The 23,198-nt window shown below is 34.5% G+C and overlaps 2 protein-coding genes across 5 annotated transcripts in view; one reads left to right on the top strand and one right to left on the bottom strand.

Annotated features, from left to right (window-relative positions):
* The window catches only part of LOC106057755 (stimulated by retinoic acid gene 6 protein-like), a 29,802-nt gene extending 7,001 nt beyond the window's left edge, over positions 1–22,801 (top strand). For all 4 annotated transcript variants that reach the window (XM_056017502.1, XM_056017485.1, XM_056017477.1 and 1 more), the window contains exons 5-19: positions 596–716; positions 1,105–1,165; positions 6,101–6,229; positions 7,663–7,784; positions 8,114–8,216; positions 8,829–9,006; positions 9,315–9,390; positions 10,061–10,136; positions 12,447–12,495; positions 17,596–17,716; positions 19,657–19,773; positions 20,459–20,622; positions 20,740–20,899; positions 21,098–21,132; positions 21,506–22,801. In XM_056017502.1, coding sequence (XP_055873477.1) covers positions 596–716; positions 1,105–1,165; positions 6,101–6,229; positions 7,663–7,784; positions 8,114–8,216; positions 8,829–9,006; positions 9,315–9,390; positions 10,061–10,136; positions 12,447–12,495; positions 17,596–17,716; positions 19,657–19,773; positions 20,459–20,622; positions 20,740–20,899; positions 21,098–21,132; positions 21,506–21,708 — 1,715 coding nt within the window. In that variant the 3' untranslated portion in view covers positions 21,709–22,801. The remainder of the gene's footprint in view (positions 1–595; positions 717–1,104; positions 1,166–6,100; positions 6,230–7,662; positions 7,785–8,113; positions 8,217–8,828; positions 9,007–9,314; positions 9,391–10,060; positions 10,137–12,446; positions 12,496–17,595; positions 17,717–19,656; positions 19,774–20,458; positions 20,623–20,739; positions 20,900–21,097; positions 21,133–21,505) is intronic.
* Positions 1–23,198, bottom strand: part of LOC106070682 (stimulated by retinoic acid gene 6 protein-like) — a 54,859-nt gene that overhangs the window by 12,204 nt on the left and 19,457 nt on the right. The gene's annotated exons all lie outside the window — the stretch shown is intronic.

Here is a 23,198-nt window from a genome sequence, read left to right as displayed (position 1 = left end):
CATTATTTGTCGCTGAAGTACCTTGACACCCATCATTGTCAGTCGCTGAAGTAGTTCTGACAAGTATCACTGTCAGTAGCTGAAGTAGTTCTGACAAGTATCACTGTCAGTAGCTGAAGTAGTTCTGACAAGTATCACTGTCAGTAGCTGAAGTAGTTCTGACAAGTATCACTGTCAGTAGCTGAAGTAGTTCTGACAAGTATCACTGTCAGTAGCTGAAGTAGTTCTGACAAGTATCACTGTCAGTAGCTGAAGTAGTTCTGACCCGTATTATGGTGTTTGACACGTTGTAGAAACAATACATAAATATACAATCTTACATATTCATAAGCTCTTCACTAGCCGAGTGGTTACAGGGTTTGGCTCTTGAAGCCTGAGAAGGCATGAGCCATGAGTTCGAAATAAGTGGTTCTTACTTTTTTAATTTTTATAAATGCTTTTTATTGTTAGTCTAGATCTATTAAAACCTTAATTACAAGACTCATGCAAACTAATTGATACATGTATGCCAAATATAAACATTTTTTTTGAAAAAGTATTTATAAAAATATTCTTGTTACTTATTCAAACGTTATGAATGCTTCTGATTTTTCAGTGTTATACAGCCTACTTCAAGCGCTCATCATTAGTATTCTGTTTCTGCCTTATTTTGCCTGCATTAATACAAGACATAGAGCAGTAGGAGCCATCATCAACATTATTTACAGTATAGTTTGGTATGTGCCTTCAGTGATTATTGGTTTGACTATGAAGATTTACTGGTTAAATATTAAAGCTAAAATAGTATCTATAGTTTGAGAAATTCTAATCAACATTAACTATTGCATCCATTCTTTAATACCATTTCTTCTCAAATACACATGAAATTATGAATCAGTTACTCAGAGCGAGTGTACACAGTGATAATTGTAAGAATACCAATTCATCAACGTATCATCATAAAATATCTAGATAACGGAGTAAGGCTGAAACATTCATACTATGAAAAATATTCAAACAACACAGACATGACATTTATAGTAGTTTGTAGTCAGAGGAGCCACGGGTCTCGTTCTGATTTCTTGATACACTCTTTGTACTATGAGACTGTTGTTCTTTCCAAAGGTTTGGCATAAATGTTGTTTACTGTGATGAGGAATTTAAGATCATAGACAACTATTTTGCAGTAAGTTAATTTTTACTTCAATAGACACTTTGGAAAAAAATATACAATATATTCCTTATTTTTGTGTGCAATATATGACTGATGTCGAACACATTAAACGCAATGAAATTAGTGTCGGCAGTGTTGGCATAATTCACCAATCGTAAATAAACACATTAAGCCACGTCATAATATTGATAAAACAATGAAAAATACTTATCACGTGCCAGCCTTTATGGATTACATAATTTGTATAGAAGATATATAAAATCACGTGGCTAAATGTTGTTTGTTTACTATTGGTGAATGAGGTCCATTGGAGATATGAGGTAATTTTCACTTGTGCTTAAAAAAAAAAAAAAGTAAAATTAAAATAGCAGGAATGCCCAATTTTTTTTGTAGAGAAAAAAACAAAAGTGTTGGGTGTGTTTAGTTTGAGTCAAATTGAAATTTTATAGACAAAGAAGTATTCCTTACAACGAAACAACTTCCCAAAAATACAATGGCAATCGCATCTTAAACTCTTTTACTAAAGAATTTCTTAACCAAGTCTCCGTACAGTTAGTTAACATTCTTGTCGTTTTCCCGCAGGTCTATAAGGGTCTTCTTTCTTTTTCTCTTTTGGGCTTTGCTTATGTCCTTTTCACATCATTTGGAATGGGGATGCTGTTTTGGTGAGCACTGTTGGCATCGTTGATATTGATGTATAGAACAGTCAAAACAATACCGTATTTTCACGCGTACAAGCCGGGGGAGGGGGGGTCATGCCAGTTTTATCCGTCGAACGGCAGTTGTGCGGGGTATACAAAGGTGCGGGGTTTACAAAATTTATTGTACTTACAAACATTGCATAACAGAAACTATACCTCCTCTAGTTCGCTGTGTGGTTGTGAAATGTACAATGGAAAGCTTTATAAACATCTCATTATAAACCTCAAGAAAACAAATAGAACCGATGCGGCAGTGAATCTTTAATATACCATTAATCATCTTCTTTTTTGAAACAACGTCTGTATTTTATAAGATAAGTAAGTAAGCAACTAAACTACTTTGCCGATACCGTCATGTCGAAACGTATAGACTACAGTACATGCAATACATCAGCGATCAATCGCCATGGTTAGAGAAACAACCGAAATTAGTATCATATTCACTGTCTTCTTTCAATAAGTGAAGCATGTTGGCAGCAGCTGTTGATCATAAATCGACTCTTCACATGCGGGGTATAAAAGAGTGCGGGTTATATAATATATATTTGTTTTACTTATTTTTTAATTTGTTTGGGTTATTCACATATGAGGGGAATATGCGGGAAAATCATTTTTAGCGGCCCCCGAAAGGGGAAAAGACGCTATTAGTTTTGTGTGGCCTGTTTGTCCGTCTGTCCGTCTGTCAGTCCGTCTGTCCGTCCCGTATAGATCTCGTAAACTAGAAAAGATAGTGAAAATCCGACATCACAATATTTTAGAAAAATCTAAATACTTGCTAACTGGCCACACAGGAAAACAGTTGTTTTTTTTTAATTTTTAATTTATGAAAAATATGATCATTATAAAGTTAAATTTGGCTAACGCCTTTTCCTTTTGAACACTAGTCATTGGGAATTATCACAGAAGCGTACCTAGGGGTGGCAAGTGGGGAAACCGCCCCAGCCTCCGCGCCTGAGTGGGGTCCCGCGATCGTAGATTTCCTTGTCACCTTCAGCTTCGCAATGTAGAAATTAAAGTTTCCGCGGTATTTAGTTTCATATATGTACACTATTTTTGGTTACGAATAGTATCAAAAGACACCCCCTAACACTTTAATCTACTAATTAACTATTTCCCATTCTCTAATAAACCTTTACATGCTGACTGTTTCGGACGTCTCGATCTGTGAAAGGGCAACGAGTCTCTACACAGGTTGCGACTTCTCAGGTCAGTGTTAAGGCCTGCTATAACGATTGGCCTTGATTCAATAAGTTAATGTGCTCTACATTTATTTCGGCCAATCGGCATCCAGAAAGTTTGGAGATGACGTATTAATTTTTTTTCCAAATAGGCTACTGTGCATATTCATCGTGTTCAAGAAAAAAAAATCCGGGAGTATTTTTTTAATTATTATTTATTTTGAAAACCCGTGGTATAGCCCTTTAGCGAAAGTCGGATCTACTAACGTCAAGGGACAACTGTAGCTCCTATCACACACCTTGTTCTTAATTGACTTATAGAACCTCGATTCGACTTCGGCATTCGGACGCGCATCTGGAGAGAAGATACATAATATTATTATTAGTGCAAAGCGACAAGCCAAGAATGTTTCGTGACTGAATCCGTATGTGACCGTTGAAGCAACTATTTGTTTATTGCAAGTGTTCTGGTTATCCTCCGTAATTAATACTTTCCGGTATTAGCGTGCCTAGCAGAAATTGTTAGCGGCCACCAAAAGGGGATGCGGAGAGCATAATAGGCCTACACTATTACCCTGTACCAAAAGGTCTACTATTCCTGATTCTAACATTGGCCTAGGTCTAGTAATTTTAAGATTAAATGTGTAAAGTCATACGAATTCTAGTCTATATCAAGATTCTAGATCTAGATCTAGTTCTAGATCTATAATTAGATCTATTTCTAGATCTAGACTTAAATCTATCTAGATCGAGATTTAATTTGTAAGACAAATGGCAATGGAGATATTAATTTTTATTTTGCGAGGGGAATGTCTGGTCCAAGTAGACCTACTCCAAGTATTTCAAGTCATTTCTAGCTAGCTACAGATGTAGACTCTCATAACAAAAATCTGTTGCATTTTCAGAAGGTAGCTCTGGAATACGGAATAACGTTCAACGAAAGCAAAAGTGTATTTGCTACTAAGAAGGTAAAGCTGCTTGGATATGAAATATCCAAAGGACATTTGAAGCCGGACCCTGATAGATTTCAAGCTCTGCGAAATTTGCCACCTCCAAAAGATCTGAAGTCTCAGAAAAGGATTGTAGGACTTTTGGCATATTTTGCTCACCGGATACCCAATATCTCCGACAAAATGTATCCTATAATGAAAAATCAAATTTTTCCTGTACCTACAGAAGTAAAAACAGCGTTGAAAGACTTGAAAGAAGAATTGCAGAAAGCAGCAATTTTCACCATAAAGTATGACCATCCTCTAACTGTGGAAACTGACGCTTCTGACATCGCAGTAGCAGCCACTTTAAATCAGGATGGAAGACCTATTGCATTCTTCTCTAGAACTCTTTCACCTAGTGAAAGGCATCAATCTGCCATAGAGAAAGAAGCAACTGCAATAATTGAAGCCATACGCAAATGGAAGCATTATTTGTGTGGCAATCATTTTACCCTTATTACGGACCAGCGGTCTATTTCATACATATTTAAAGACACTCATGACAAGAAAATTAAAAACGATAAGATACAAAGGTGGAAATTGGAACTGGCAGGCTTCAAGTTTGATATACAGTATAGACCTGGGAACGCCAACACAGCATCAGACACCTTGTTTAGAGGGCACTGTGCAACCATGACGAAACAAAGTATCCTGAAGACGTACCATGACTACCTGTGTCATCCAGGTGTCACTAGACTTCTACATTATGTCAGGTCAAAGAACTTACCATTCTCGGTTGAAGAGGTCAGACAGACCATTCAACAATGCAGAACCTACAATAGAATTAAACCGCAATTCTATAAGGAATTTGCAGGTACGCTCATAAAGGCCACACAGCCGTTTGAAAGAATTAGTGTTGACTTTAAAGGTCCTTTGCCATCAGCTACTCGGAACAAGTATTTATTAACAATGATTGACGAATATTCGTGGTTTCCATTCGCTTTTCCCTGTCTTGATATGACATCTAAGACAGTGATAAAGTGCTTCGACCAGTTATTTTTCCTCTTTGGAACACCCAGTTACACCCACTCTGATCGTGGCACATCATTTATGTCAACAGAAACTACAGAATATCTACATTCTAAGGGCATAGCCACTAGCAGGACAACGCCCTACAATGCAAAAGGAAATGGGCAAATAGAAAAGCTGAATAAAACATTGTGGCAGGCTATTTTATTAGCATTGGACTCAGGGAACTTGGAACTATCACAGTGGGAATCTGTGTTGCCTCAGGCACTTCATTCAATTCGATCATTACTGTGTACTTCTACTAATGAAACTCCACACGAACGATCTTCAAATTCAACAGAAGATCGCCAACGGGAACATCCTTGCCTACTTGGCTACAGAACCCAGGGAAAGTATTACTAAAATCACCTGTAAGATCTTCAAAATTTGACCCATTGGTACAAGAGGCTGAACTTATTAGCTGCAACCCACAGTACGCCCATATACGATTTCCAAACGGCCAGGAAGAGACAGTGTCGCTTAGGCACCTGGCGCCTAAGGAAAGTTCCACGAACGACTATTTCGAACCAGAGAACGGTATTCTGCCTCAAGAGGTCGGTGACTCTTTGGATCTCTCACCAGGGAGTCGCTACGTGCCTGAAACTATCAGTAATTCACAGAGTCCCACCCAAATGATGTACAACCAGCCAGAAGTCATCAGTGACTCACAGGGGAGCCACCCAATGCCAGAGGCCAATATTGACTCGAGTCCCGTACAGGACAGTTACGACTTGCAAGGAGAAAAGTCTACGCCAGAGATACCTCCGGATCTTTCCCTTCATACGCATGGTTATAATCTAAGACCCAGAAAGAAATAAAGGAGGGGTAAATGGAGTGATCGTTAAATGAACTTGTGTGTTACACGTGCTTGTAATCGTGCTAGTATTTGTAATCGTGTTCGCATTATCGTAGTCTGTGAATCGTGACCAGTCTGTACTGTGTTATTGTGTGTATCAGTCGTGTTTTATTGAAATAAAGCCTTGTTTCTAAGGTTATGAGTTGATTTAGTATATTACAACCATGTATATCATTTGTTGACCAATTCTTTTGATGTTGTCTATATTTCAGAGCAAAGACAGTTTTAAAGTAATCGCAGTATTTCTTGATCTACCTTATTTTATGTGCCAGTTGATATTTATATTCTACTGCTGTTATATCCTGTACAGGTGTTATAAAACTAAGTCTTTTGTCAACAAGGTAGGTACAGATCTAGTAGAATAACTAGAATACTGACTAATCACACAATAAAAAATCAGTGCGCATCTTGAAGTTTTACCGTAGAGACAAGAAAATAAGCGAGTGTATTCAAAAAGAGCAAGAAACAGTTATGTGCAAATATTCTCATGACCATAAATCGACAACTACTGTCTATGGCATTTTAAGTCTCGAGAGACAATCTTTTCCCTTTGCAACTTCTTGTGTGACTAAAGAGGCCAATCCTTGATACACAGCTGCGATCACAGGTTGGGCATATGTATTCACCAGACGCCGTTGGATTTTCACCCTTCTTTCTGCTGTTGTTGTGTATGGCATCTGCAATCCGAGATCCTTCCTTTATGCTTTTTCTCCAATGCCACTTTTCCCCAGCTGCTAGTGTTAATTTTGAAGAGCTTCATGTCGCGTTTGCATTCATCCGTATACCGTAAAAGTAAACGACCAGAGGCTCTTCTGCCTTCTGTTAGATCGCTATACAGGATGTCTTGTGGAAGCCGACCTTCTGATAGCAACTCGGCACCCTGCTCTTCGTAGCACTTCCTCATCGGTTACTGTATCTTGCCACCTTATTTTAAAATTCGCCTTAGGCATCGGAGGTGGAAGACAGTGAGCATCTTTTCCTCGTTAAGTACTTAATATTAAAGCTTTATACAAATATCATAATACAAATCTCTACAAATTCTGGTGCAATTAGGAAAACGAAAAAAGGGGGGAGGGGGTTTCCTCATCTAATTTGTTCTGTTTGGTATACAGAATGAATAGTGATTAAAACGTAGAAATTGTTTTACTTTAGGAAGTATACGTGTAAATAGTACTTATAGTTCTTTTTAATTTGTTTAGTTTGAATATTTGTAATGGTGATTCAGTAAAATGAAATATGATTTAAAAAATTAAAAACCAAATATTACAAGAAAAAAAAATAGATACCAATGGTCTAAAAGGGCGTAGTGGCTGAGCGGTATATCGAGGGGTCCCGGGACACGGTAAAGACTGGGACCTTTAATTTCTGGATTTTTAAAACGCTCTTGAATCTACCCAGCTCTAATAGGTACTATTGGGTACCTGACATTAGTCGGGGAAAGTAAATCGATTGATCGTTGTGTTGGCCACATGACACACTCGTTAACCGTTGGCCTTAGAAATAGATGACCTTAACATCTATCTGCCCTATAGATCGCATGGTTTGAAAAAAATAGTTCATTTTTTTTACCGGTCTAAAATGTAATATTTTTATTTAATAGTTTAATTTTATGGCAACAAGATGCAAGACTGGTGCATTTTTTTAATCATAAGAATAGGCCCTTTATGAGAAACGGGCCCTTTTGACGAAATTATAAGATAATGACAACTTATATATATCTTTAAGTAAGAGCGTTAAAAAACATCAAAATTTTATTTTGTTTCATCACTTTCAGCATATTCCAGGAGCAGTTAAACCTCACCAAGTGGACCATGTTCGTTGGGTGTTTAGGAAATCTAAAGATAAACTTTATCAAGCATTACTCACTGAATCTCAAACATCTTTTGTGGATAGAATGTAATATCTTTTTTTATATACAAAATTTTGGATGTTATATTTTAGCCACTTTTATTCTTCCACTCAACTATTTTCAATATTCCTTACAATACAAACCACCAAATTTGGAATGTTGGGATCCTGTGCAAATTTACAACGAAAGTCTATTATAGCGAATGTCGGCTAAACGAGTAAAACCCATTTTCATTGTCTACTTTTATTTTTGTTTAAATCCAACGCACTAGATAAGTGATATATATATATATATATATATATATATATATATATATATATATATATATATATATATATATATATATATATGAATTTTAATTTTAATATTTCAACAGGAACAGCAGCAAAAAGCTGAAACTAGCTACAAATTTGCCATTTTTCAAGTACCCAACAAAAATTGTTTCTCAAACTTTGTTTCAACTGGTTGTTGTCTACCTGGTAATGTATCTAGTTACTGTGGATTTTTGTAAAAGATATTTTAAAATTATTTTTATTTATTATTTTTTTTTAATGTTTATATTGTTAGTAAAGTAAAGTGGCCATTATATATAAAACACTGAACTATTATATTCAAAGACAAAAACTAAACCTACTAAAATACTTAGAAAGACACAAAGATAAAAGCACGTTCCTTGTTCCTTATACCAGGACATATTTGTACAAATGCTCCTTCTTTCCTAGTGATATTAGAGCATGGAATGGGTTGCCTGAGGCAGCCAGGAAAACCAATGACTTGGCAGAATTTAAGTCATTGCTTAACATACATGACTAGATTTACCTTGGAACACGCTTAGTAAAAATCATCTTCCTTGTGAAGAAACGTCTCTATTTTCATAAAGTAAGATAAGATATTATTAGTTAATACTAATTAAAGCTTTATTTTTATGAAAGATTAGGAGGAAACCAATACCAGCATACAGTGCTCTCCTGACCCCCCTCCCCTTCTCCATTTCCTAGCTGCCTTAGAATAAGGGCAGCAACGTATTTTTTTTTCGGTGGAACATTGATTAACATTGCTCTGAAGTCTAATGGAGACATCTTTTTGTATAGATTTCTATTGGTGTAATATTTACACTATTTTTGGAAAATGAAATTACATCAACGTCACAAAACACAGAAAGTACAAGTCCTGCAACAACCATTGAAACAATCATTGTAGCAATCATACAAGCGATTCAACTAATCAAAAGCGTTTCAACTGATTTCGGTATTTCAAAGATTATTAAAGGTTGGTGATGAATTAAAGCCCTTTTTAGATTTTATATAAATTAGTTAATAGTTAAAAGTACGCAATGTATCTATACATTAGAGATATCTCATTTTCTTATTTTTATAATTCATCTTGCATATTTATCGGCAAAAACATCAACCATCCCAAAAAAAAAAATTGTGAATGAGGCGTCGTAAAGAAAACTTTTTTTTAAAATTTAACATTCTTTAGTTATTTAGAGCAAAATAATTGCTTTATAAGTTGTATAAAGGAGGTATTGTCTTTTTTTTAAAAGTATTTTTTATATTTTCTTGTTTTTTTGTCAGCTTCTTGGTCCATTGCCTTAGGAGTTTCAATATTAATTGCTATATTTAATATCATGATGTTTCTTAGAAATTGCAGGTACTATTTTCTTTTCAAATTCAATAATATCATAAAATATGTAGGTCTAGTTCTCGTAGTTCTTAAACCGTGAAAAAAATCGATGAAAGAATAGAATGCTTACCAGTCACGGGCTAGTTTAGAGCCTCTTAAAGTAAAAAAACAACAATAAAACAACAACAGAAAAACAATATTATTTGGTAGCAAAGTTACTAGATGCAACAGATCTTGACACTATATAATATATCTATTTTTGATTCATTTCATGTTACTTTAATATACTTTTATGTTTAGTTCTAAATTAATTTCTTATCAAAATATACTTTCAAGTCTATTTATGTCTGCGTTGTCTTTTTAAAAAAATTACTTGCAAAAAAGAAACAGTTTTTTTATTTCTTACTATTAGATCACACATTCTTCATAGTTCAAATCACAAGTTAAAAACTCAAACAAGTTAAATGTCATTAAAATTTGTTATTTCAAGTTGAAAGTTTTTATGCAATACTATGGCTGGTTGCTTGAGCGCCGTGCTATTAAAGCGAATGTCGTGGGTTCAGTTCTCGAGCTGGAATTTTTCTTTTCTATTTGTTTTTCAATGTCAAATAAAATCTGAATGTTTGGTTACAGATATCATTTGAACATAAAGTAGGAATTTATTTGTAAAAAATTAATACAACTTTTTGTTTTGAAGGTATCATTTGTTGAAGTTATACCAAGGAGACAAAAGCTTTATATCAGATTGGAAGTACACTTCAGCCTCTTATTTAGTAAGTTTATTTACTTGCAATAATGGGCATGTTGGTGTCACGGCCTGGTTCTTATTATAGGCGTGATGACGCGAACGTCTCAGTGTGTTGTAGATACCTCTTCTGGTGCTACTATAATGTTCTTCGTGTTCTTAGTTAAATACTTTCACTCGCGCACTAGATTTGCTGGTGCGTGAGAACACTGACATGCTGAACTCTCCGACCACAACATTTAGAGTTATTAATAGACTCACTGGTAGCAGACATGGTTTTATTACATATAATATAAATGAAATAATTCACAAAAGATATTGGCGACTTCAGCCATCACAAATTACATCCAAGGAAATGTGTCCTGAATACAAATCAATTATAATAACTTCAATACTAATACATAAGTCTGCTGTCAAAAATATCCATAACACTCCTCTCTCTACAAGAGTCTAAGATCAACTGAGGTGTTCACCTCGTGGTCAGCTTCCGATCAAGCAAACTCTCGTGCTAACTGCACGGAATAGTTCAGTGACTACTAGTCACCAAATATTACAGGGGTTCTAAAACTGATATATGACAGTTGGCTCAGTTTCAAAAGCTCAGAGAAGAAAATATTCGTACTTCATTTTGCAGGACTTGTACTTTCCCTTTTTTGTTATATAACAGAATTTTTTTATTTTACCTCCAAGACACAATCGATGATGTATTGCATATTTTCCAAATTTTGTTATCAATGAAGAATTATGAACGACACTGTCAATGATATAATGACAATCATGACATTCAATGTGTAGATTTGTAATATGCTTGTAGGTATATCCTTTGCAGGCAGCAGTACTGTCCGGAGACTGGACTAACAAACATGACAGGAACTGTTTGCGAACGTGATAGAATAGGATGTTAATTTACATAACATAAATCAAATTTCAATGTAGATAATTGAGTAACATAATCTACACAATTCACTTTTATTAGCGGCCCCCGAAAGGGGAAAAGACGCTATTAGTTTTGTGCGAAATGTCTGTCCGTCTGTCCGTCTGTCCGTCCGTCCCGTTTAGATCTCGTAAACTAGAAGAGATATTGAAAATCCGACTTCACAATATTTTAGACCATTCAAAGTTCTGATGCAACGGCTACTTTTTTTTTTCCTGAAAGCGAAAATTCTAATTTTTAAAATCAATTATGCAAGCAGTTTTTTATAAGAAAAAGCTAATTAGTATGCATTATATGTTAGACCTAATTTAAGACGAATAGTAATCTTATAAACATCATTTTCGTGATCATTTTTCAAAACCACAGAAATTTTTTTTTTTTTTTTTTTTTTTTTTGAGGATTCGAAAATGAGATTGAGCCTTTTCAAAGAAATTAACTTATTTAGTTCGAACCGAGGGTCCCGAGTTCGAATCCTGGTGAAGACTGGGATTTTCAACTTCTGAGTCTACCCAGCTCTAATGGGTACCTGACATTAGTTGGGAAAAGCAAAGGCGGTTGGTCGTTGTGTTGGCTACATGACACCCTCGTTAACCGTAGGCCACAAAAACAGATGAACTTTACATCATCTGCTCTATAGACCACAAACTAGTTAGGCCAGGTTCACATCTAACTTTACATTCACTTTCACGTATCCTTTGATCTGAGGGACTGTTGGGGCACTACACAAGATCTGTTAACCTTCTTTCTCCATTCTTATCTCTCATTTGTCTTTGATATAATTTCATTCGGATGTTCTTTCTGAAAATATTGAAGCCTACCTGGGTGGACCACTGGTCGTGCGGTTTGCGCGCTGGACTGTCGTTTGGATTTATCGACGATCGAAGGTTCAAACCCAGCCTGCTCCCATCCCCCGTCGTCTTGCGGGAGGTTTGGACTAGGAAGTAAACTATCTTCAACTCTGAAGGATTATCCGAATTATGTAAAACATTTTACTTCGGGGGCCGATTTTGAGTTTGTGTTTCCACACAAACTGTCTTTTGTAACCTTGTTCACAAAGTATATATACTTTGTTAACTTTCTAACTTTACTTGTAACATGGCCATATTGCTAAGTGCTTTACTTGACTTCATATAAACTTATTTCATCAACTGATTAAAGACTAACTTATTTTTTTTACATGACTTCAACAACTGACCAGAAACAATCTTCAACAATAAACTAGAAACTAACTTGCGACACAACTGACTGAAACCAACAAATCTCTTGACCTTTCATGCTACCTTACTTCCAGGTCATACCTATAAACACATTCACACTCTGTATTTACACAATTGACGAAAATACTTACAATAAGTACAATAAGTTCACTATTTTATCTGTGACAGACACATTTTTGTTTTCCAGGCTTCAAGCTCGAACTGCGTTGGCTACAGCATTATATTTACAGCCTGGAGTAAGTAACATATATAAAAATACTTTAAAAAAACAACAAATCTTATATTAAATGTATCAATAAGTTTAGATCAGTCAAGTAATTAAATTACTATTGAAAGTTACACGCACAAAGTGTTTCAATAGCGAAGAAGGACATTTTGGCGCAGCCGTTTTGGCGCAGGGGACGTTTTGGCGCGAAATGTTTTGATCACATTGTTTATATTCATTGTATATTATTTCGTTAAAGAAGAAAGATACATATCTATGTTTTTATGTGTGGCTGTGTTCAACGTGTTATTCATGTATAGCACAAAAGATATTTTGATCCATCATTTTGGTCTCTAATTAGCGGCCCCCGAAAGGGGAAAAGACGCTATTAGTTTTGTGCGAAATGTCTGTCCGTCTGACCGTCTGTCCGTCTGTCAATCCGTCCCGTTTAGATCTCGTAAACTAGAAAAGTTATTGAAAATCCGACATCACAATATTTTAGACCATTCAAAGTTCTGATGCAACGGCTACTTTTTTTTTTCTGAAAGCGAAAAATCTCATTTTTAAAATCAGTTATGCAAGCAGTTTTTTTAAAGAGAAAAAGCTAATTAATATGTATTATAAGTTAGACCTAATTTAAAATGAATAGTAATCTTATAAACATCATTTTTACAAACATTTTTAAATTGCTGCATTTCTTTTTTTTTTTTTTTTTTTCTTTTTTTTTTTTTAAGGATTCGAATAAGAGGTTGACCTTTTTCAAAACAATTGGATCAATTATAAGACATCAGTTAGGCTAAGGGAGGCGCGGTGGTTGAGCAGTAAAGCGCTTGGCTTCCGAACCGGGGGTCCGGGTTCAAATCCTGGTGAAGATTGGGATTTTCAACTTTGGAATCTTTGGGCGCCTCTGAGTCCACTCAGCTCTAATGGGTACCTGACATTAGTTGGGGAAAAGTACAGGCGGTTGGTCGTTGTGCTGGCTACATGACACCCTCGCTAATCGTAAGCCACAAAAACAGATGAACTTTACATCATCTGTCCTATAGACCACAAGGTCTAAAAGGGGAACTAGTTAGGCCAGGTTCACATCTAACTTTACATTCACTTTCACCTATCCTTTGATCTGCGGGACCGTTGGGGCACTACACAAGATCTGTTAACCTTCTTTCTCCATTCTTATCTCTCATGTTTCTTTGATATAATTTCATTTGCATGTTCTTTCTGAAAATATTGGACCTTTTCGGGGGCCGATTTTGAGTTTGTGTTTCCACACAAACTGTCTTTTGTAACCTTGTTTTGTCTTGTAATTTTTGTTAAATCACATGATGACGTGAGTGCGGGTTTTAATATTGCCTAAATGAAAAGAAAACAATGACAGTAAATGATAGTAAAATTGATGAAATTTTAAGTGGAAATGAAAACGAGCTATTTAGTTTAAAGTACCTTAAACGAAAAAAGAAGAGAAAACTGATGAATGTGTACACGTCAAGTATAGCTAATTGAGGGGGGGGGGGAAATATTAGTATCATTGTCACAGATAGAAATCTTGCTTTTCCTATCTTTTTTTGTATTAAGGATTATAACATCCAAACAAACCTCCCACAGGATCTAACCCTAACTCTATACATATAATATATAAAGTAGAAAGTAAGGTGTATGTATGTATGTATGTATGTATGTATGTATGTATGTATGTATGTATGTATGTATGTATGTATGTATGTATGTTTGTATGTATGTATGTATGTATGTATGTATGTATGTATGCATGTATGTATGTATGTAGGTATGTATGTATGTATGTATGTCCCCGTAAAGAAATCAAAACCGTTTGACTGATCTTGATCAAACTTTGCAGAAATGTTATACCGTAGTGTATGTATTGTAGCCCTAAAACAAACTTAAGACCCTCAAAAAATAAAATAATAAAATTAACCTTCAAATTTGTGTTTCAAAAGCATTTTTTACATAAATTCTTTCCTTGTATCTGCGAATGTAGAATTCCTGATAAGCATTCTTTCATTAGACAATACCGTAATGTTACACATCTTTCTATTCCTAGGTCTAAAACTCTAATTCAACTCTAAGATAATAGAACTTCTCTTCGCAAAGATATTTTTATACTTTAACACATGAACATACTAATTATAGTCCATTCATTTAATATTTTAATCAAATTAACATTCAATTTTTTTTTCTAAAGCATTTTTCGTGCATTCGTTCGTCCTAAAGCTGCGAAGCCGTGTTTGTGATAGTAAGTGTATGTGTTTTGCGTGGCTGGTAGTGCAGTGTGTGTGCCTGTGTATGAAATGACCAGTGGACCTTGAGTGTACATGCTTGAGTGAACAGCAGTGTGTCAGGGACAGTGTGTAAAAGGAAGTCAGAGTATAGAGAACAAGTGGCTAGAGTAAAGAGCATAAATATGGACAAATAAAATAATTGTGTTTATTGAAGCTCGTGTTGTTTTAGTCTATTACAGTGTTAAGATATATTCTAATAGTTTCATTCATTCGCGTACATCTAATTAAAAAGGTCACGCATGCGCACGTGCAAAATGAACTCTATCCAAGCCAATATCATAGACATAAATAAATATAGACTGGAAGTAGAAAGTTATTTTTATTTGGGGGAATTCAAATATGTTTTATGTACTATATCTATGTGGAAAAAAAAATTGCGGCAATTGAGCTATAAATTCTAGGACTAACATTTCAGCCAATATATAACTATGATCTTTAGTTTTGAAAAGTACAAAAGTGCCATATTCCCAGTATTTTGCCTTTGTTTCATAATCATAGACATAGGCAAATATATATAGGTTTGTGATGTGGATCTATGTTTGTTGACATGGCTTCTTTATTAATGTATGGCGGTCGTCTTATCGATTCAAATTGTTAGAATTAGTTTTTAGTCAAAAAAGGCAAAGAAAATTAGCCCTAACTCTAATAAATATGACTAATATTTGTAATAACTACGTCTAATACTTTTTCATACTTTTTACTACTAACTATTAAACTAGTCAGTCTAACATCTATGCATGCAAGCTATAGACTAGATCTAGTGACAATCTAGTCCTAGACTATTTATATACTAACTATAGACTATAGACTAGACTATACAGATTACAATTATACTTTATAGTATAGTAGTATAGTACTAGTAGTAAGTAGTATTTTTTTACTATATTATTTATAGAGACTAGATCTAAATCTAGTATTTAAAACTATTTATAATTATTTCAATTATGTAAATTTAATAGTAAAAAAAAAACATGGCATATATAAAATCTAGAATTCTAGGGGTATATAGGTTATGGCTGAAAAAAACAAACTATAAATACTTTTAATTTTACACTGCTCATAACTGCTGTATAACTCATACAAACTTATCTTTTCCCAAATGTTTCCCATAATAATTTTTACTTTATCGTCCAGTCTATATATATATGTCTATGAGCCAATATTTAACTCTAGATTACTCTAGATCTATGTCTAACTCAAGATCAACTTTATTCTGTAACACATGAACATACAAAATTAAGTCTATTCATTTAATTTTAATCAAATATATGTAGGCCTATTTGAAAAAAATGGATTTAAGTCGATTGGCTATTTTGATAGCAACATTCACTCATACTATTTTTACATTTTTACGCATTCGCTTTACTTATAACATTATTATTTCGTTTAATTGTTTACAAACCACTCTCAGTGACTCATCGACAGCTATACGCAAACAAAAAACCCACGGGCCGAGGGTAATATATATATATATCTATATATATATATATATATATACTTTCTCCCGCATACACATATAATATTATTATTATAGCGTGAATATGTGTTTGTGTTACACATATGTAGGCTTGTGCATGTTTGTTTAAAAAGTGGAACATTTTTATTTTCAGATTTATTTATTTACGTCATATGGCTAATATACAAACAGAAACCAATTGAAACAATGAAAGAGGAAAAAAATAGATGCAATTTTAATTAATTTATGGTATATCCAGCTATATATTTAAAATATGCTCAGTGAGGTCTTATCTTCAGTTGTCTGCCTTTATCTGTGCCAAAAGAAAATCTGTCCCCCGAATCAGCCTTACCCAAAAAAACTCTATGAATTAAAATGTATCTTTAAAAAGCTTTTCTTTTTTTTTAGCTTTTTTTCAAACATTTAACTAATTTCAATACTATTTTTAAAAAATGTCTTTTTTGGAAATAAGATCAATGGATGCAATCTAATGCGCTTGGCAGAACTCGCAGATAACTTAGAGGGGAGAGGGAAGCATGTCATTACCATGGTCTCAGGTAGGAATCTGAATATTTATGAAATAATTTCAACCTTTATCAAAAAACAAAGTCGGTGAAGGGGGGGGGGGGGGGGTTGAATTCATACCATGCATACAATAATATAGTTTAGTGAAATAAACTTCATTATAAAAGCTTAAGTTTATTAAATTATAGTCAGAATATCTCGCACCAAAACGTACCATGCGCCAAGATGGCTCTCGCCAAAACATCTCGCGCCAAAACCTCTGCGCCAAAACGTTACGTACCGTTTCAATATTGCTTCAAAAATGGAAGGAAGTACATATCGGTTCAAAGTTGAGATGAAATATTTTGTGTGTGTAAATTCAACCTTTGTCTTTTCGATCGTAAAATATCTTATCTGTTCTAGACCGAAGATAAATAATAACAGGTTTAATTATTTCCGTATTTTTCTTCCACTGCAACTCTGAGAATGAGCGATAGGTGAGTTGTGAGTAAGTCGGGGCCTTTAGAAACATATATTACCAAGAAATATGTGCTAAGTCATATATGTGCTAAGTCATATATGTGCTAAGTCATATATGTGCTAAGTCATATATGTGCTAAGTCATAATAAAAAAGGTAAACGTGATAAAAGCCCCCACTGACTTACCCACCCTTTCCACCAAAGCGCTCCATTCTTCTTCAGCAATCTAAAATTGAAGAAACCTTTTTATTTTGTAAAGTTCACCATGACCAAGCTTTCATAGGAGTTATCGACTAAAAGTAATTAATTTCATTTAGTGTACTTCTTGAAGTCTTTAAAAATTCTTTAATCAAATCTTGCATCAAAAAAATAAATATATTATTATTTCCAGGCTTTATAGTAAACTTCATTGTCCTATTCATCAGTCTGTTTATAGTGATTGGAGTTTTTCATTTTTGTGTTCTGTTTGACATAATCTGGGTACTCATAGAAAGAATTGCTTTACTTTTAAGGTAAGGAATTAGTCATTATATTTCTATTACAAAAAGGTTAAACAAGTAAATTATTTTGCGTAATATTTAATAAAAAAAAAACACACTAATTTGGGGGCCATCCTCGTGGAGGCCCTGGTAAATTTTCTAATTCTCCCCCCTCCTCCCTCCTTCCTAGCTACGCCACTGCCAGGACCCCAGATTCGGAAGCCAAGAGCAAAGGAAATAAAAACAATTAATGGCATAAATAGAAGAAATATTAAATTTGGGCACAAATAAAAACCTATTTCAGGTTCCCTTGGGTTTCCAATATATTATTAACTCTATTACAATAAGCATTTGTTTAACTTTACTATTGCAGATATCTGCACATTTTTAGAAAACTTTGGGGCACTTGTTGCCAAATTATTTCCATAAAGACGAAAATTGATTATTGCATCAAAACTCAAATATTTGACTTAATAATAATAATAATAATTTTAAAGATTTTCATTATTTGAAGCTAATGCAGAAATATAACAACAAAAATTGATTTAAAAAAATATCCTTTAAAACAAATCTAAACGTTCTGTTGAAGGAATTAAACTGTTCGATTGAGTTAATACTTTTTTTTTTTTACGAACTCGATCCTTCACGATGGAGGGCTGACTTGTTATTTATAAAAGAATGTTTAATAGTCTATTGTTAGTTTCAAATGTTTAGCGAACGACCTAACTGACTACACAAAGCTTATCTGCCCTTAGCTTATATTATTGTCTCTATATAAAACAAAAATGAATTAATTACGGCTAATTGATTAACATTTTTTTCATTGATGTAGAGAAGTAAAGTGCGAAGTTCGAGCGCATTAAGCCCGCTGGCAGCAATTTTCAAGTTTGGATTTTTATAGCACCGTAACGGTCTGACCTATGAAAAAACCGATGGTATCTCTGAATTCCTCGTCCTTTTTTCTATAAAAATAGATTGGATTTAATGTATCACTAGGCTTAGTTAAAATTAAATACGAAGTCAAAGAGGTGTAGGGTAAGTATCGCCAAGCGTACTTTTCCTCCAGCGGATTTTTCCCCAGTTAGTAAGTTCGATCGGGTTAATGGAAGGTTCGAACAGATCAAAGAAAATATATATAAAAACATGTTTTAATATTTAAATTTTAATGTAAAGTCATTTTCTTTTTACTCCAGTGCAAGAACACCATCCATTGCACTATTTCCGACCCTCCACAACTTCAAATAGTCTCTTTGAGCTGATGAGCCATCAGACTTAAAAATAGCCTTAATCCCATTACCCATTTCCTTCACAACCGGGTAGTAAAAAAGAATAATTCCACACCTCCTGAGTTTGACCTCACCATGAACTTATTCTTTACAAGGAAAAGGAAATAGTATGTGTTGGAAGTGAAGAAAAAAGGTGCATGCGCAGTAGCAATATAGTAGTAATTTGGTAAACATTCAAATAAAAAAGTTATAGCAATAAAAAGTGAACTGTTCGAACCTCTTGTCAAATCGGGACTGCTCGAACTTCGCACTTTTACTCTCTATGTGCTGTCATCGACAATGTATAATTGTGCTAAGTTTTAACTGGATCCAAAATGGGAAGTGGGAGAAATAACGCGTACAAGATTTTTTACCAGACAGACTTAGTGACTATAAAGTCTATAAAAAAAATAGACGTTGAGTTAGGTTGAGTTCTGTTGTGCACTATATCTCACGGCGCATTGGTCTAGTGTTAAAAAGTAGACCTACCTACTCTGCAGCTGACATGTTTACAATTCTAAAACTTTTTCGGAAGAAGATCTTGTGCCCTTGCAGGACCTCAAATTTCTCTATTTGTTTTTCTTCCTTTCAGGGACTCATGTAACGGACTAACCAATTCTAGAAGCGAACGTGTGCTAATGGGAGTTGTCGGTTGTTGTTAGTTTTTCCCTCTACATGCTAAATATAAATGTTTTATTTTTTCCCCAGCATTCCATTGTTCGGGCTGATCCTTGGATTAATAATGATACTTCTTAGCAAGATGTGTTTCTTACAACGGAAACTTGAACCAACAGACAAAGAACTCCCACTGAATGTCGATAACAGGTTTAGTTTTAAGTTTAGTTTTAACAAATAAGAACATTTAAACATTCTGGCTAAACATACTGAAGTCGCCTAAAATCGGTTGACTCATGACTCATAGTCTGTTGGTGACTTAGGGCTTAGGGCTATTAAGGAAAATGAATAAAAGCTATAACATTGGCTTACTTTATTATTTAAATATTTCTAATTATCTATTGTTATTCTCTTGGGCTACCTGTATCAAGATTCATTAAAAGAAAAGATTTTTTAAATTTTTTGAGACTAGGTCTATAGAGTATCTAAGGTTTCTGAGATGGTATTAATTGTCGTTGTATCGTTTTCGGGCGTTCCTTGACAAGATAAGACTATTACGCCCCCTCCCAGTCCAAATCTTCTGCATGGGATAGAAGCGAGCAGGGTTCTGCATGGGACAGAAGCGGGCAGGGTTCTGCATAAGACAGAAGGGGGCAGGGTTCTGCATGAGATAGAAGCGGACAGGGTTCTGCATGGGATAGAAGGGGGCAGGGTTCTGCATGAGATAGAAGCGGGCAGGGTTCTGCATGGGATAGAAGCGGGCAGGGTTCTGCATGGGATAGAAGCGGGCAGGGCTCTGCATTGGATAGAAGAGGGCAGGGTTCTGCAAGGGATAGAAGCGGGCAAGGTTCGAACTCGAAACCATCATTGCCAACTTTTTTGACGCTATTTTCAGAAAAGTTTTTGAGATTATCAGCTATTTCAACTTATATTTCGGCATGACGACTGGTTTGTTAGGCTGCATTAGAAGATTTCTGCTTTCAGCAGCTTTTGGCCTTTTCTCGTTAGGTCGACTAGATAAATCGATCTACTCCAGAGATCTGCAGAAGTTTGATGGGGGTAAGACTACAAGTTTCTGTTGTTTTTTTACCAAGATAAAGTTACTTTTTGTAGCAGTGAAAAGAAACACACTATTGAATACTTTATTAAAACACAATCTATATACTTTTTATTCAGCGTATGGTACTTATGTTGCTATGTTACAAGTTGACAATGCTCACAATAATCCTTCCATGAGACTATTTGCACATATTTTGTGGAGTGGAGTTTTGGTTTCAAGAATTCGTGCTTCTGGTGGAACTGAGATGGAAATAGCGGAATTGATTGCAGCTCTAAAGTAATATTGAATATACAATTTATTAATTGTATTAAAACACATCTTTTAAAAAAATATTTTTTTTAATATTGACATTAAGGTACTGTTATACATAAATTAAAAGCATTACTCCCCCCTCCTCCCTCATATAATATATGAAATGAAAAGTAATACAATTTAAATTTCTAGACTGAACTTTCTAAAACCATATTTTTTCAGTCGGATTGAAGATGTCAGTGCAGTCTCATATATAGGTAAGGATCAAAGAACTAGATAGAAGATAATTAAAACTTTCCTCATTAAGTCCATAAAAGTCTTGTACCATTAGAGTTTGGTGGACTCAGTAGCGCCCTAAAAATCTCAAAATTCAAAATCCCAGTCTTCGCCGATATTTATTCCAAGACCCCAGGGTTTGGAAGCCAAGCGCTTAACCACTCAGCCGTTTCTTAATTCTTTTATTTAGTTTATAAATTATCTTATTATTATTATAAGTAAGTTTTAAAAATGTTTCCCAATTTCTAGAAATAAATGAATATTTAAGCAGATTACAAAATGTTATGTGAATTGTTGATTAAATGAACAGTCCATTTTCTCTGATTTTTCCTCCATATTCTGACCACGTTTCAGATTTGTATGCTGTGGGCACAATTGTTGACCGCAAGTCTAAACAGTCGAGAACAAGATGGCTGCTTGCCTACACACTGGTCAACAATCCACAACTTAAGGCCAACAGAAAGAAATGTCTGCCGTCCAGAGACATTGGCAATCGCGAAGCAAATCTACCCATTGTTGTAGCCAATCCTCACTTCGAGTACAGCACGTTGGCCTAAAATGAAACTAAAGCTAGCGCTTAATGACACCGAATATGACATGTGACCAAAACGTTTTAATGTAGGCAAAACGATTATTTGACAAGTTTGTTCAGTTTTTAAAGCTATTGTAATTGAAAAAAAAAAGTTCGATTTGCCAATATTTAATTTGAAAAAGCAGTATTAATGGAAGAGTATTGTATATATGCTACTGCTATTATTTAACTAAATGTTTTACTTTTACCATTTTAAATTTAGCTGGAAAACGGTTTATTCTAATTTGTATGGTAATGCCACATTTAAATTGTTTTTATTTTATTTTATTTTTTTTAAATGATATTTTTATTGTCAGATAGAAGAAACAATTTTACAAAATCTCAATTTGATGCGAGAATAGGTGTGGGAGAAATAACGTCTATAAACTTTTGACCAGAGAGAGTGAGTTGATACAAGCTTGGTTAAAAAAAGAGAAACTGGGTTGGTCGTACGATGCGCACACTTTTATCCCTTCTCAGACCAGGCAGTCTATTGTGCAGATGATGAACCGTAATCTGTAGCCCACAGTTAACGAGGGTATCAAGTGGCCAGCACAACGACCAAACGCCTTTACTTTTCGCCAACTAATGTCAGGTACCCATTATAACTGGGTGAACTCCCAATCATCACTAGGATTCGAACCAGGAACCCTCATGAGAGGCTGCCAGAAATGCTTGTGCTTTTTTAAAAGATTTTTTTTATAGTGCATCTTTCAACCTATGTCATGCTAGGATCCAAAATCTTTAGGCGATCAGCGCACTGAACTAAGCTTGAGACGGCATTCGAACCCGAGCCCCATATAGTCGTGCAGTTTATACCAACCAACCGCACATCACATCCCACACATGCTTCTCATGATAAAAAATGGGGGAGGGGGAAAGGATACTTAAGACAATGCCAGTAAGTAGCCTCTAACAATTGCGTGGAGTTCTTTAGAAGAACACTCACCTTATATTACCTTCTATCTATCTATCTATCTATCTATCTATCTATCTATCTATTATTACTTTTTTTGTGTTTTATTTTTGTATTTTAACGTATATTATTAATTTTTAGTAGTTAAAAGTTAGGCAATCAACTACTGAGTACCGGCACCTAATCACTGAGTACCGGCACCTATTATATTTTTTTTTACAAAAAAAAAAAAGCACTGTATATATATTGGTAATAGAAAAAAAATTAATGTAAAATTTTTGGAAAAATAAAATAATTAATAAAAATGAATTTTTTTCTGTTTAATCTATCTCACATTTATGTATTCGTTTAAAACCGTTATTTTAACATTATTTTGGTAATTGAAAAAAATTGTATGTAAAAATGTTGCACAATTCATTTCAAATTTAAATGGATCGATTTTAGAAGACAAAAAGTAGGCCTTACACCTAAAATTAGGAAGCCAAAATAAGTTGAAATTCTATTTTCAATAACTTTTCTAGTTTTTGAGATCTAAACGTGATAGACGAACAGACAGACTG

This window comes from Biomphalaria glabrata, chromosome 1 (genome assembly GCF_947242115.1).
Source record: "Biomphalaria glabrata chromosome 1, xgBioGlab47.1, whole genome shotgun sequence".
NCBI lineage: Eukaryota > Metazoa > Mollusca > Gastropoda > Planorbidae > Biomphalaria > Biomphalaria glabrata.
Note: the sequence above shows the minus strand (reverse complement) of the source record. Positions and strands in the feature narration are given on the sequence as shown.